This window comes from Hyaena hyaena, unplaced genomic scaffold, assembly GCF_003009895.1.
Source record: "Hyaena hyaena isolate Hyena2069 unplaced genomic scaffold, ASM300989v1 scaffold_116, whole genome shotgun sequence".
NCBI classification, from domain to species: Eukaryota; Metazoa; Chordata; class Mammalia; order Carnivora; family Hyaenidae; genus Hyaena; species Hyaena hyaena.
The window spans coordinates 3,193,404-3,208,254 of record NW_024080748.1 but is presented as its reverse complement, the minus strand read 5'-3'; the positions used below and the strand labels follow the sequence as shown (position 1 = coordinate 3,208,254).

General features: G+C 48.9%; 1 protein-coding gene across 1 annotated transcript in view; it reads right to left on the bottom strand.

Moving 5' to 3' along the window:
* Nucleotides 1-14,482, bottom strand: part of SLC6A5 (solute carrier family 6 member 5) — a 52,115-nt gene extending 37,633 nt beyond the window's left edge. Inside the window, exons 1-5 of the mRNA XM_039236745.1 lie at nucleotides 14,444-14,482; nucleotides 12,778-13,323; nucleotides 9,996-10,134; nucleotides 7,244-7,375; nucleotides 6,717-6,890 (exon numbers count right to left, since the gene is read on the bottom strand). Of these exons, the coding sequence (XP_039092676.1) occupies nucleotides 6,717-6,890; nucleotides 7,244-7,375; nucleotides 9,996-10,134; nucleotides 12,778-13,323; nucleotides 14,444-14,482 (1,030 nt within the window). The remainder of the gene's footprint in view (nucleotides 1-6,716; nucleotides 6,891-7,243; nucleotides 7,376-9,995; nucleotides 10,135-12,777; nucleotides 13,324-14,443) is intronic.
* Between the last annotated feature and the right edge of the window lie 369 nt (nucleotides 14,483-14,851).

Sequence of the window (14,851 nt, the reverse complement as noted above, 5' to 3'; positions counted from 1 at the left end):
CAGAGAAATGGAGCCATGCCTTTTCCAGGTGTTCTGGCAAAAGATAAAGAAAATTTGGATATTTACATGAGATCTCTCCATTTCATTTTATTTTTAAAGTTTATTTATTATTTTGAGAGAGAGAATGGGTGGGGGGGGTGCAAAGCGAGAGAGAGAGCAAGAGAGAGAATCCTAAGCGGGCTCTGCACCGTCAGGGCTTGAACTCACGAACTGTGAGATCATGACCCGAGTGGAAATCAAGAGTCACACACCACCCAGGTGCCCCAAAATCTCTCCATTTTAAAACATTGGACATGAGGTCAAATTATTTTTAGATACTGTGGACCAAACTACAACCAAAAACAAGCACAGGGCCACCTGAATCCTAACACGTGCCATCTGTGGAACAGCAAAATGGGTAAGACTATGGGTTGAGAGGCTCCTCTGCTCTGAGCGTTTAGAGGAGTTGGAGGAGTTCTTTATCTGTCCAAGCCTGCATTGTCTCTTAATCCTATCCAGTTTACAAGATTGTTGCAAAAATCAGAGTAAGTGATATCATGAGTAAAAAAAAAATTTTACAATGCTTATAGCTCTTCTGGACTCGATACATTTTAGCCATAACTCAGCCATCATTGTTATACGTTTTTATGGGGTGGACATCTCTAATCCTCAGTGACCTCTTCCACAATCCCAGTGGCCAGCTATAAATCACCGACCACCTCCCACTCGTTATCCCAGAATATCTCATTATATAGGATAAACATTTTTAAATAACAATTATAAGACTCTCTTCCCTCTGGTTAGTTCTTTAAACCAGGGTTTCCAATGGCGACACTACTGACTTTTGGACCAGGTAATTAATTCTCTGTTGTGGGAGCTCTCCTGTGACTTGCAGGATATTTAGCAGCATCACTGACCTCTGCCCACTAGATGGCAGGAGCATCCCCCCCCACCCCCCTCAACCCTCATTGTGATAACCCCAAACATCTATAAACATTATCAAATGTCTCCTGAAAAATCTCCCAGGGTTGAGAACCACTGATTTTAGAGTCCTCAAAACACCTTCTTACTTAAAATAAATAAAATAAATAATAAAATAAAAATTAAAATAAAATAAAATAAAATAAAATAAAATAAAATAAAAATAAAAATAAAAATAAAAAGGGGCGCCTGGGTGGCTCAGTCCGTTGAGTGCCCGACTTTGGCCTAGGTCATAGTCTCACGGTTGGTGGACCGTTCAAGCCCCACCTTGGACTCCGTGCTGGCAGCTGGCACAGAGCCTGGAGCCTGCTTGGGATTCTGTGTCTCCCTCTTTCCAACCCTCCCCTGCTCACGCTGTCTCTCTCTCTCTCTTTCTGTCTCTCTCTCTCAGAAATAAAAAAAAAACATTTTAAAAAATACCTTCTTATTCAATATTATCTTTACTCTAATCAAATAACGGAGAATGCCGGAGAAATTCCGACCTAATTATCAAATATTTACAAAAGGAGCAATTGTTTCCCCCAGATGCAATCTGAATGAAGACAGCGAAGGACCATCTATAGCCCTTTTCTGTAAGTTAAACGCAGAAGTTATTTCCTGTCCTTCTGCCAAAAAGTACGTCCATCCCCTAAGACTGAAGGAACCGCTAACACGTGGGCACATGCCAAATCGTTTGCTTCCAGAACTGCCTTTGAGAATCACACGGGCAGCTTCCCTAGAGAGCATCTCTGGATCCCTTCTCGCAGCGGCAGTGCAAAGTCATGCTGTCCCGCGTCACTGCAGAGGGCTCCTTGCGGTCTCCAGCCTCCTGCAATGTCCCTTCCCACCACTGGGCGGCAGAAGCGTGCCTCCCGGCGCACGGCGCCTTCAGGTGGGCCAGCGGAGGAAGGAGGCGCCCTGTCATCAGAGCTCCGCGGCCCAGCAACCCTGAACAAAGAACAGCGATAATGATCGTGCTAAATTGGAAGCTGTTCGAATGGGATTCTCTTTACTCGGGCAATTATTAATAAATGAAAGCACACGAAAGACTAGGGAGAAAAGGGATCATTTAATTAAAGTTCTAATGAAAATTAAGCCATTCCAGGAATGGAAACGGTATTTATGTTGTTCCCATTTTAAATGACCCAGTCAGCTCCTAATTTCACAGAACAGTCGCTGGTCTCAGTTGGCAGGACATGGATTAGCTATTCTCCTTTACAGACACCTGAAAGGTTAAGTCCTCCTAAGGAAGACAATCTTACAAGCTACCCCTTAGAAATATGTTTCACGCCCAGCCTCTACCCATGGACAGAGCCAGGGCTGGGGGTGGCGTCCCCATGGTGAGGCAGGCCTCTGGAGCAATATGACCCTAGCAATGCTGAGCCGGCCATGGGATAAACACCTCCTCACTATGACTGAAAGTCATAACCGTGAGCTCTCCAATCCCTCCCTCTGAGGCCGGTGGCCCGCTATCACACAGTAGGGCAGTTAGAGGACAGAGGCTGAGCCTGGAGGTTATTTGTGGAACACCGTGCTAGCGGAAGGGATTTTTCCATTTCCTAAACAAGTCTCTCTCAGAATGCCCATTTGAGAAAGGGTCTGGGATATCCACCGTCCGAACTCATGACTTGTCCATCAGAGCAGCCTGTGTCTCTGCAAGTCAGACCACATCACCCTTTCTAAGTCACCTCAGGACCCCACAGGACCAGTACTTCCACAAGGGATAGCCTGGCCTCAGAAATGGAACACAGCCCTGTGCAGATAGCACAGCAGACAGACGGAGGGACTGCATAAAGAGTGAGGATCGGTAACTTGTTTTAAAAAAAAATTTTTTTAATGTTTTTATTTATTTCTAGGAGAGAGAGGGAGAGAGAGAGACAGCGTGAGCAGGGGAGGGTCAGAGAGAGAGGGAGTCACAGACTGAAACAGGCTCCAGGCTCTGAGCTGGCAGTCAGCACAGAGCCTGATGCGGGGCTCGAACACACGAACCGCGAGATCATGACCTAAGCGAAAGTCGGACGCTTAACCGACTAAGCGACCCAGGCGCCCCGGTAACTTGTTTTTAAAAAGGGGAGGGATGGGGCTGCCTGGGTGGCTCAGTCAGTTAAGTGTCACTGAACTTCAGCTCAGGTCATGATCTCACGGTCCATGAGTTCAAGCCCCGCGTCACGTTCTGTGCTGACAGCTCAGAGCCTGGCGCTTGCTTCAGATTCTCTGTCTCCCTCTCTCTCTGCCCCTCCCCCACTCATGCTCTGTTTCTCTCTCTCAAAAATAAAGAAATATTTTTTAAACATTTTTAAATGGGGGCGGAATTTAAAGCACTTGCTAGGAACGAGACAAAAATCTGTCCAGCCTGTCTGTATGCTCCCAGGGAACAACCTGGGAGTGAAAAATGTCCATTGTCCCTCTCTGCTCAGAGCCTCCATAGTTTTTATGGTTTGTACCAGTCATCTAGGAGCTTAGCTATAAAATGCCATTACTCTGCCTTTAATGTTTCCTGGGTTATCATCAGCCATACTGGAAACTCTACATATTGAGGGGCACCCTCCTTCACATTCCTGGTCTATACAACATGCTCGGCTCACTTAAAAAAATACACACACACATATATATGTGTGTACATACAGATACATATATATATACACATACATACTCTGACTATAAAATAAATATGTGTCCATGATAGAAAATGTAGGGGAAAAAAATATGGTCCCAAATCTGTCAGCAAACATTTTGTATATTTAGGGGAGGATTTCCCCATGTTTTATGAATATCCATGTTTAATGACTATAGAATACTTTATCCTATGGGGGCGCCTGGGTGGCTTAGTCGGTTGAGCGTCTGACTTTCGCTTAGGTCATGATCTCGTGGTTCGTGGGTTCAAGCTCCGCGTCGGGCTCTGTGCTGACTGCCAGCTCAGAGCCTGGAGCCTGTTTCAGTCTGTGAATCCCTCTCTCTCTGACCCTCCCCTGCTCGTGCTGTCTCTCTCTCTCTCTCCTAGAAATAAATAAAACATTAAAAAAACATTTAAAAAAAAAAAAAGAATACTTTATCCTATGGATGCACTATAATTTATGTGAACTATGGGATTATTCAATAATTACTTGCATTTTGGTCACACATTTAAGTGTGCCTAGTGTTTTCCAAGACTGTAAATGTGGCTACAATGAATGATCATGTAGAAGTCTTATCTGGGTCTTTGATTTTTCCCCCTTAAGATGGATCACCAGAAGTGGATCTACTAAGTCAAATGACTATTCAGACAAGTTTTCTTCTACCCCAGAGAATCTCAGCTACAGACAGTTAGGGAGAACGTGGGCTGATGTCATTCTGCCAAGACTGATGGGGCAGAAACTGCCAGACCAAGGACTCCTCAGGAATCCTGGATGAACAGGCCATCAGGAGTCATGACATCTAAATCTCGGCACTGGTTCTACCTTTCGATTTACAGCCTGACCCTTCCACTCTCTGAGACTTCAAGTCCACTTTCTCAGCTGCAAAATGGTAATGATGCCGCCTGCCCCTTCGAACTCATAGGGCTCTTACTAGGAACAGCAGAGACATCATTTATGAAGCTGCTTTGTAGACTGGGGAGCATTTAGCATGAAGCTTTAGGCCCGTGGCCTCGAGAAGCAGGCAAACTTGGGTTCAAATCCCTGCTCTACCATAGAGTTAGCTGTATGACCTTAAGATCCAGCTTTTCATCTGTAAAATGGAAATAATAGTAGAAGCTATGTGTTGATTTGTTGTGCGTTGGTAATACGAGTAAAAGGGGTTCCCACAGTGCTTGGTGTGCTGAAAGTGGTGCTATCTGTTAAGTGTCAGGTGCCCCACAAATATTAGTGGATATTGTTTGCGGAAGAAATGTTGGTTCTGAACTATGTCCCTCCTGGAGGTCAGCTGCGGGCACTGGTCACCATGACTCCCACGGTGCCTGAGGGAGGTCCCCAGGGAAGCTTCCCATGGGGCCTGACTCAAGCCAGCAGCCTCCTCCAGTAGGTTCTCCCTTGAAAAGTGATCTCCCTCCCGGGCACCATCTGGGAAAGACAAGCAAGGCTGGGGAGTGACCTTGAGGTATTTCTGCATTCTAGACTCTGCGTCCTAGAAAATGCTCCAGGAGGCCATTCCAGCAGCTCGTTGTGAGTCTGTGAACAGGTATGGAGTGGGATTCTCTCAGGGGACAACCTTGCAGAGGTGAGCACTGGACTGGCATAAATGCAGGCAAGGACAGGGGGCATTTCGTTCCAAAAATGCTTAAGGGCATCTAAATTAATAAGGGGTGTGGTCAAACTCCAAACTAGTGGTTCTTTGGAACTTTAAAACTACCGATCCTTGACTCCATCCCTAAATTGTCTGATTTAATTAGTCTGAAGTGGACCCTAACAGATTTCTTGATTTGTCAGTTCCCCAGGTGATTTGATGTGTAGCAGCTTGGGCTGGGAACTGCTACCCTAACCCAAGAGTCCACCAACGCTGCGACTGTGAGAACAGCGAGGCCAAGAGAGTGTAAGGGACGTTTGTCGGTGAGCCACCCACCAGAGAACCTCCACAAACCCCACTGCCCCATCCCTGAGCACTTCCAGCGGCACAGGGTCTGACTTTAATGGGCATATGTCTCTAGTTTTAGCTCTTCTTCAGTCTTAGTCAAAGCCACTCTAGGTAAAGGTTGGCCATGGCAGGTATGTACATGCATATGTGTGTAAAAATACTCCAGTGCGAATTCCTCCCTTTAGGTATGTGCATCTCTCTGAGGATATGGGAAGGAAGAATCCATCTTTCTCTCCTAACACACTCAAAGGGTTAAAATAATGTCCTCATTCTGCAATGTGCTGGCTGTAAGGGCAAAGGAGCTGATTTGGAGGCCGGCACTAAGAGCCAATCGTGTAGAGATCACAGGATTCTGACCTCAGCACAGACTGAGCTTAAGGGGAATAACAGAGCTACTGGAAAAAGAAGAAACGATTTGCTTATTGGTGCCCATTGAAATGACCAGAGAGCTCTCAAAGGTGACAAAGGTAACTGGGGGGACTTCTGTTTGTAGAGGGCTATACTTTTCCAGCTGTTCCCATATCCTTCATTTCTGGCTTCCTTACAGCAATCGTGTAAGGTAGGTAGGCTAAAGAACATTACTATTCCTACTTTACGAATGATGACAACACAGATCCAGAGAGAAAGGTTACCTGCCCCAGACCCATGTACCATGAAGGGCAGAGATGTCATTTAGGCCAGAAAGCCTTGCTGACAAGTCTGCCCTGTCCTCCTCACTTCCACCCACCTGCCTTTGACCCAACAAGCCCTCAAGTCCCATGGGATTTCAGGTTTGTGTCATCAGGAGCTCTCCTGACCCCCAGGCAGGCTTCCCCATTTCTAGGTACTACATTATGCACATTTCTAATTTCTATCAGGGGTCTGCCACTCAAGTATCTGTTCTCCCAGTCACCTCAAGCACTGAGCAGTATTTTGTAATGTGTGGATCGAGGATCATAGGCATCGTTCTAGACTCTAGGACCCCATTGCCTTCAAATTGTACAGGACATACGAATCACCTGAAGACCTTGCTAAAATGCACATTTCCCGACCCCACCTAAACCTAATGTATCAGACTACCCGGTGGGCCTATAAATCTGCATTTTCAACAAGCACTCCAGTTAGGCATGGACAAACAAAATTTACCCCTCCTCTGAGCCATGAGCTCCTTAAATGTTAGAATTAAGTATATTTGGTTGTTTGTTTCCATCTGTGTGCCCACCACTTAATGCAGGGATATCCAAACTTACCTAATAAAAGTTTGGTTTTATCTTTGCATTCTGGCGTATTCCAAGGGTTGTTGCAGGAGCCCCAGGGCAGCACAGACACAAAGGACGCAAACAGGTAGAAAAGTGTGTAGCAAATAATCACATTGTAGTATATGGCTATTAAGACGGAGATGATCAGCATTGCGATGCCACAGCCTGTGGAAAAAAGATTTCCAGGGACTCATTCCAATCCAAGTCCTAGGGAACTCTTACAGTCAGGCACAGGGAGGGGACCTAGGTCTTGGCTCTCTTTCACAGATAGACACACTAATAGTGGAGTGGATTCTGTATCCATCAGGGAAATTGAGGCATTCTATTAGGAAGGGACCAATGCCAGAGGCAATCTTGGACCATTTGTCAGAGCACGTCCCAGTAGAATGGTAGAATGGATCAAATAAAGGAAAATGTGAGTTAGCCTGTTCACAAAAGCAGGTCTCCCTCCTGGGGACTGCGTGGTGCCAGAGAGAGCGGGGCAGGGCTGAGGAGGCTGGGGGGCAGGGTGGACTCACCTTGTAGTGCTGGGATGGCCTTCCACACAGACACTGGCCCCTGGCTGGCAAACTGGCCCAGTGACACTTCTAGGAAGAAGATGGGTAACCCAGCCAGAGCCAGCATCATCAGGTAAGGGATGAGGAAAGCACCTTGGAAAGAGACAGTAAGAAGTGAGAAGCCCTTGGAGACCAAGGCCACCTTGGCCCACATTCACCTTCTGAGGTAGGAGCTGGCTCCCCCTCGTTTTCCAAGAAACTTTTGATATTCCAGCTTAACCACAGGCACCCGAGGACATTGAAAAGCCCTCCTCTACCAATTTCAGTCCAGAGTACCCAACAAACACACTCCTTTTCCTAACTCCCTCCTGGACGGGTCGCTAGGGGTTGTGTGCTGGTTGGGTTTTATTCTTTTCTCTTGTTTTTCTTATAGCATTTCAGTGTCCCCCAAATTAAGCTCTTCCAGGATTCAACAAATCCACACCTTTGACTCACTATGAGAATCATATTGGGAGAAATCTCAGCATCCCCACCTTCTGAGGACCTAACATCTACTAAGGGAGACCCCAGGAGCCCTCCTGTGTGATGCCCTCAGTTACCTACACATCTCCTGCCATTCAGTGCCGGGTCTGCCTTGCCAGACAAGTGGCTCGAAAATCCCTCTCCCCACCACCCCAGCCACCACACATTTCTCAACTTCGTTCTCCACATGAAAGTGCCTTCCATCCTTCAGGGTCAACTCTGATGCTTCCTCCTTCAAGAAGCCTCCCTTCTCTATCCTCCCACAGTACCTTCCCTAGGCACTGAGCACCTCACAATATGTACATAATGTCTTATCTTGACTGGAGCCCCCAGTCAACCCTTCATCTCTTTATTCCGTGGAATGTCCCTCCCCCCACAACCAGGACAATGGTAGTGCAGAGACCACCACAGACTGCTGGGGGTTCTCTGGGGTTCATTCCCTTCAAGGATTCTTTAAGATTGTTTGGGAGGGCCTTGGGGAACAGCCATTATCTTTGAACCGACTTGGACCAGGAAGCACTGATAACGTGAGTCAGAGCCAATTCAGGCACTAGGGATGCCAGAACCCAGGACGCTGTGCTCCAGGAAAGGAAAGCGGATTTTTCTCTGGTCTACTCTTTCTGCTCACCCTTCTTTCAACTCCCTGTCTGGGTTGAAAGGTGAGGAAGGCCCAGCAGGGGCCTCAAGCTCTTGGGTCTATGGGGAGTAAAACCAGGGTCCTGCTCTAGCCTCTGGCGGGGGGGGGGTTCTTGAAAGGTGGATTATTATGCAATCTTTCTCTTCCGCTCAGGAGAAGGAGATGAGCTCTCCGAGCTCTCCACACCGTGCTGTCGGCTACCGGGTTGGGAGCCGCAGTGCGGAAAAGTCTGCCTCCTCCTCCCCATGCCTGGCTACACAAGGAGCTCCTGGAACCATGGGTCAGACGCAGACCCCCAGGGGAGCAAAATGTGGGTACTTCCGCCATGCCGAACTCCCCTGGCTGAAAGGCCCTCCCTAACTTCCCCGCCCCTCCATTGCTACCTGTCCCTGGAAGCCTTATTATAGCATTTCTGGCCCACTTCCTGCACCCTGGACTGGCACTCTTACAGAAGGCCAAACGGACACCCAGCTAGGGTGTCTATCTTTGTGTGGCCAGCACACATTCTTCTGTTTCCAGGGCATTTCCATTTGCAAATGATATGTCATCCTCATAAGTACTTGTCAACGTGTCCTAATTTGGAATTGGAGGGAAGAAGGCATATTTTTCTGTTTTAATCATCCGGTGGTGCAGCACCTGTCTGCTGACTGGACCCCACTCAAGAGAAAACAAAGGACAACCCCCCCTCACACACACACACACACCCCAGCCTGATGGGGCGAGCATCTCTTTGGTTCTAGGAGGAGGTCCTAGTTGCAAATTCCTATTCCCGGAGGGGGACTTGTCAGTTTAGGCAATGTGGGGGCGAGCCGCTGGCCAAGGCACCTCAAGGTGGAGTGGGCAGCAAACAGGACCTTAAATGGGCCGCTCCCCTTCTCCTCAGTGGTTACACAAGAGGTAAGTAGATCCCAGGGGCCCGGCAGCTGGTAGGTGCCTAACTGGCATCCACACCATTTCAGAAATGGTTTTTGTTCAAAAGCAGCTTCTTCCAACCCATTAAGACAAACGAAACAAAAACCATTTTTTGCTAAACAATTTGGCTAAAGTCAAAATATGTCCCGCTTGTGCCGAGAGGATGCATGTGTGTGGGTACTTCTGAGAGGTTTTGGAGAGTACAACACCCCCGGCCCCTCTCCACTCCCCCTCCTGGGTCACCAGCAGCCTGCATTCTGCATGACTCAAGCACCCATTTGCAGCTTATAGTCTTAAACCATCCTTAATTTGGTGCCAGGACCACACAGCTACTGCTGTTTAAGTGCACAGGGTGCGCTGCTCCAAGAATATTTGTTGGCTAAATTAGAGTTTGAATTCCGAATGCAGCCATGCCCACTTGGCTCAGGACCCAGTCCTCCAGGCTGGGCCAGTGGGGGGTCATGGAGGCCCACCTCTCTCCTGAGCTTTATCTCCAGACAAAAGCCTCCTGGATCTAGTGCCAATGGGTTACAGTGGCCCCTGCCCTCTGGCTTAGCACCATGCCTACAGGGGATGGAGCTGGAGCGAGGTGGCTGCTCCCAGCCTCCCCTCCCAAGCCCATTCCCTAGGTTCAGGGTGCCTCCCCAACCCACAAGTGCCCGCCCCGCCCCTCCTCAGGCGGAAAGACTGGAAAAGCCATACCTCCCCCGTTCTGGAAGGCCAGGTAGGGAAACCTCCAGACATTGCCCAGCCCCACTGCGTACCCCACCATGGACAGGATGAAGTCCAGTTTGCTGGACCAGTTCCCTCGGGCCTTATTCTCATCCCCTTGCTCGTCCTCCTGGGGGCGGAAAAGCACATTGTCGGATAACAGCCCCAGGTCCTCGGCAAGCAGGCCCCATTCCGCCCCTCCCCCCTGCTGAGGGTCTTTCCCAGCAAGCAGGCCCCCATTTTCCAACCGAGGATGCATTGGCAGGCAGGACCCCAGTTTTGAAGAGAGGATGCATCTACAAGCAGAGAGCCCTTACCCCTCAACCCTGCACTGAAAGTCTTTCAGCAAGCAGACTCCCAATTCTGATATAAAGATTCATCTTCAACACACCCCTAAACCCCTCCTTCCCAAATCCTGCAGTCAGGGCACACCAGCAAGCAGCCTTCCCCAAACCTTGAACCTGTTGGTTGATTGCAAGCAGGTCCCTCCATCCCCAACCCCTAACCAAGAGTTCAGTTGGCAAGCAGTCCCCCAATATCATGCCTAGAATCCCCAGCAAGCAGATCCCTAACCAATTCCTCCCTCCTCTGAAACCCTCAACACACTCCTTCCTCAGCCCTTTCTCCCTTTGGAGTCTGCTAGGCCAGAAATAGAGCTGCAATGCCTGAAGCCAGCCAGAGCCCCTGCCTCATGTTCTCTGCCAAAGCCTACAGGCAGAACCTGCCTGGCCAGCTAATTGAAGGGGGGCACCTTTCAACACCAGGGCAAGGGAAATGGGCATGTGGGTGTGAGATGTGGGTGTGAAACAAGAGGCAGAACAGAGAAGGTAGACATGGTAAGAGACAGGACATCTAAAGCCTTGAGTTCCAGTCTAAATTTTACCACTAACCATCTGGATAATCCCAGGCAAGCCACTTGCCCTCTGAGCCTCTGTGCTCTCATCTGTGAAATGAGGGGCTGAGAATAACTATCCCTTGAGGCACTTTCCAGTTCCAACAATCTATGGACCTTTGAGGCTTGCCTCTCCAAGTTCACACTAAGATCCTCTCTTGGGGGCAGTACCTAGTTCTAAAATGCCTCACTCCTAAGCAGAAAAGATGAGGATGAAGCCACCTGAAATACATTCTAAATGTTCAGGACACCTGGACACCACACCAAAATTCCAGGGACCCAAGCCACTGCCTGGCTTCTCCTTTCTCCATTACAATCCATTCCCTATTCTAGCAACCTGGTATGTCCCACGCTGTTCCACAGGCTGTGGAGGGTAAAGGAGCTGTCAGGAGAGGAGGAAGTCTCCAGAAGAGAGGAGCTCTGGGGTAAGTGTCAAAAAGGCAAGAACAGAAAAATGGACAGAGAATGCCTGAGAATAGGCAAATGCAGGGTTTCATCTACTCTGAACATCTTCAGCATCCTCTCTACAGTTCTCTCCCAGGCACACCACCTCCAACCTCACCTACACGCCAATTCCTCCCAGACTAAAAGGGTGGGAGTTCCAGCCACTTTTGCCGCAGTGCGGAGGTTAAGCAAGGCATTTGAAACAATTTTCTGCCTCCACCTGGGGTCACACTGTTGGGCACATGCTGTCAGAGGCAGTTAATATATACAGACGAATGATCCAGAAGTGGACTCCAAAAATAGGGGCAAATGGGAAGGTCTACGTGTATGTTCATTTCTAGTTATTATCCCAACAGCTGGGTTCCTGAGTTGTGGGCCTGTGGATGAATGTGTGTGTGTGTGTGTGTGTGTGTGTGTGCACGAGCGCGTGCGCAAACACTAGAGTATTGCTGAACAGGAGGGTTGTATAAACCGGAAATCTCACACAGACAAATGTTTTGATGTTTGACCCAGGTGCTCGCCACTGAATATATGCCTTGACCCCCAGGCCAGGGAAGGAGAGGAGACAGCACAAAGGCAGGGGATGGAAAGGGAAGAACTCAAGTAGGTGAGAAAGGGAGAGATCAGAGGAAGCGAGGAGACTGAAGGGAAATGGAAGACAAGAGCCTGTATGGGAGAGGATAATAATAACCAGTAAGCGTTGCCTTATCCCGAACCTAGGATTGGGATTTGCTCTGTGCATTTTTCATGCCTCTGGTTGAGCGTAAAGGATCAGATGTAGAGGCAGGTCCTGAGATAGAACTTATTCAGTTGAGATAGATTTGCCTTAAGAAAACAACAACAACAACAAAATATACACAGTTATGAGGACAAAATTAGGTACTGGGTTTTGGAAGAGCCCTGAAGCTTAAGCTTCAGCAATAGTTTCATGTAAACCCACCTTGCCTCAATGAGTTCTCATGTGATAACAGTTAACTCTAAGTGAAAGGTACTATACAGCATTTAAAATATTATTCCCTGCGGGAGGGGGATCAGGGGGAGAAGAGGAGGATTCCTCTGTATATATTTTTTTTATTTTTCGAATTAAAGAAAAACATTTTAAAGAAAGACTCATTCATGGGGTCTTATTTTTATAATCTGTCTCAACTGTTTAATGAGCCTGTACCCCAATTTCCGCGACTGCTAAGGTTGGGAAGGGACAGGTGGTAACAGCTCCTGAGGTCGTGATTCCTCGGGCAGGGTCACAACAGCCCTCAAGCCCTGAACTGGGGACCCCTGCGCAGCGCGAGCTTCCGAAGCCCCAAAGCTGCCTCCCGCATCCATTACCTGGCACTGCCAACCGGTCTCCCCATCAGCACACGTGCACCCACCACAGCCCGGCTCGCCTCGCACGCCTAGGGGGAGGGAGGCGGCGCGGGCCGAGCACGACCTGCTTACCTGGGCGGCAGCGGTGGCCACGCTGCCCGGGAGCACGGACGTGATTCCATCCGTGCCCAGCACCACGGTGCTCTGGCTCATATTCACCCAGCCCACGGCCGGGGTATTGTTCCGCTCCAGGGTGCCCTTGCCCACACTCACGTTAGCATCCCCCTCGGGGCCGCGCAGGGCCGGGATCTTACAATGCAGAGCGTTGCCGGGCCCGGCGGCCCCAGAAGGAGCTGCGGCCTGCGCGCTGCGCGCCTCGCTCAAGTCCCTCAGAGCTGCCGAGGCCGCAGGCGCCCGCGGGCTACTGAGTTTGCAAGCCCCCACTCCCGGCCGCTCCGCCTCACAGGCTCGCGCGTCAGGGGACTGGAAAGTTTGGGCGCCGGTGGAAGCGGACCTGGGCACACGCGGCGTCGGCGCCACCGCGGCGGCGGCGGCGGGGGTAAGCTCCTGCTCCGGGATCGTCCTGGGCGCGCACGGGCCAGCGTGGTGGCCCAGTGCCGTGGCCGCCCCCAGGCTGTTGGCTGGTTGTTTATTCATTTCCTTGGGAGCACCGCAATCCTGCAAATACAACGTGAAGTTCGTGCACACACACAGAAAGTCACGGTAGCTCTAAAAAATACCTGTATCTACGTTCACCACTCAGGTCCGAACACAATATCTCAGGAATTAACTGGCATCTGGATTTTCTTTTCCTTCTTCAAGAAAAACTGTATTTCTCAATTTGCCTGTCTTGTCAATTACCAGATGGCATTAAGCAATTAATATTCTCCTCCCTGATGGTGGGAGAACTAAGAAAATAGGCAGAGATGTGTTTCGGGAGGGGGATTGAAAGAGGGTAGAAATAACCCTACAGCCATGAGTTCTCTGCCCTCTTTGGATTTCACATCACGGCTGTAGGGTGCCCACCGCCCCATCACCATAGTAGAAAGATTCTTTAATTTTCCGCCCCATTTCCTTTGTCATTCAATAATGCACATTGACTTTTCTTTTTTTTTTTTTTTTTTTTAAATAAGCTATAGACAAGCTGCGGCCACAAAGCTGATGCCCTGGCACGTAAGAGTGTTTCAGGCAAAATGGGTTGTACGAAACCCAGCCAGCGCTCTGAACCCATCTTCGCCCTCCAGGTAGCAAAGGCAGGGATAAGGATCAGGATCAAAACAACAAGAACAACAACAACCACACAATAACCATAATAAACCATATGTAAAACAAAAGAGAGTAACTGGTTTGTTATCTCACACAACCTACATTCACTTCCAGATTCCCAGATATGGAAAAGAATATAGGCAAAGTTTTTTGATTCTCTTTCCCCCTCCAGTAACTAGTCACAAGAGTGTCTAATGCCCTTCATGCTTGGGGACCAAAACCCAGGACTAATTTTCATTTGCTTTTTTTCAATTGAGTTTCAAATGAAAAGAGCTGTCAGTGATAGTTTTTCTGTCTGCTTTCTCCCTTCGTGTTCTCTTTCAGGGCTTCCTAAATATTATCACCAATATTTACTATTATACTGTAAGAACGACCATATTACCTTCACCTCAACCTCCTGCATCTCATAGAACTGCCTTTCATAAATGCCCAGATCGGAACTTATTAATTTGCACCAAATCTAAATACCTTGTCTCCAGCAAGCATTTTTATCTCAATAGCCTCTAGGACTCAGAGCGACTAGCCTCAGTACCGGCACCTGGCTTTCAGCACCGAGGACAGTGCCCGGCATGCCGGTTTAGAGATCCCTCCAGCCTCTCAGCACTACAGCCTCAGAAACCTCTTTCCGACCTCAGGTGATGCTCACAAGAACAAATACCTCAGGCTTCGAGGATCGCCCTCGCTTCCTCTTCCAAAATGCATAGAACGCTTCAAAAAGAAGTACTCTAAACGAATCTGCCCTTCCTCCACCCGCAGCTCCCTTTCCTCTAAAAAGAACAAAAGCAAACACTCACCATGTCTGACACGGGCAACAGATTGAACGGGTAGAGTGAAACCAGCTATTGAGAAGACTGGGTTTGACTCCTGCGAGAGAGGAGCTTTCTATATCTCCTTGGGAAAGGCCAGGTTTGCGTCAGTGCAAGGCAAGGTGCCCTTCGTT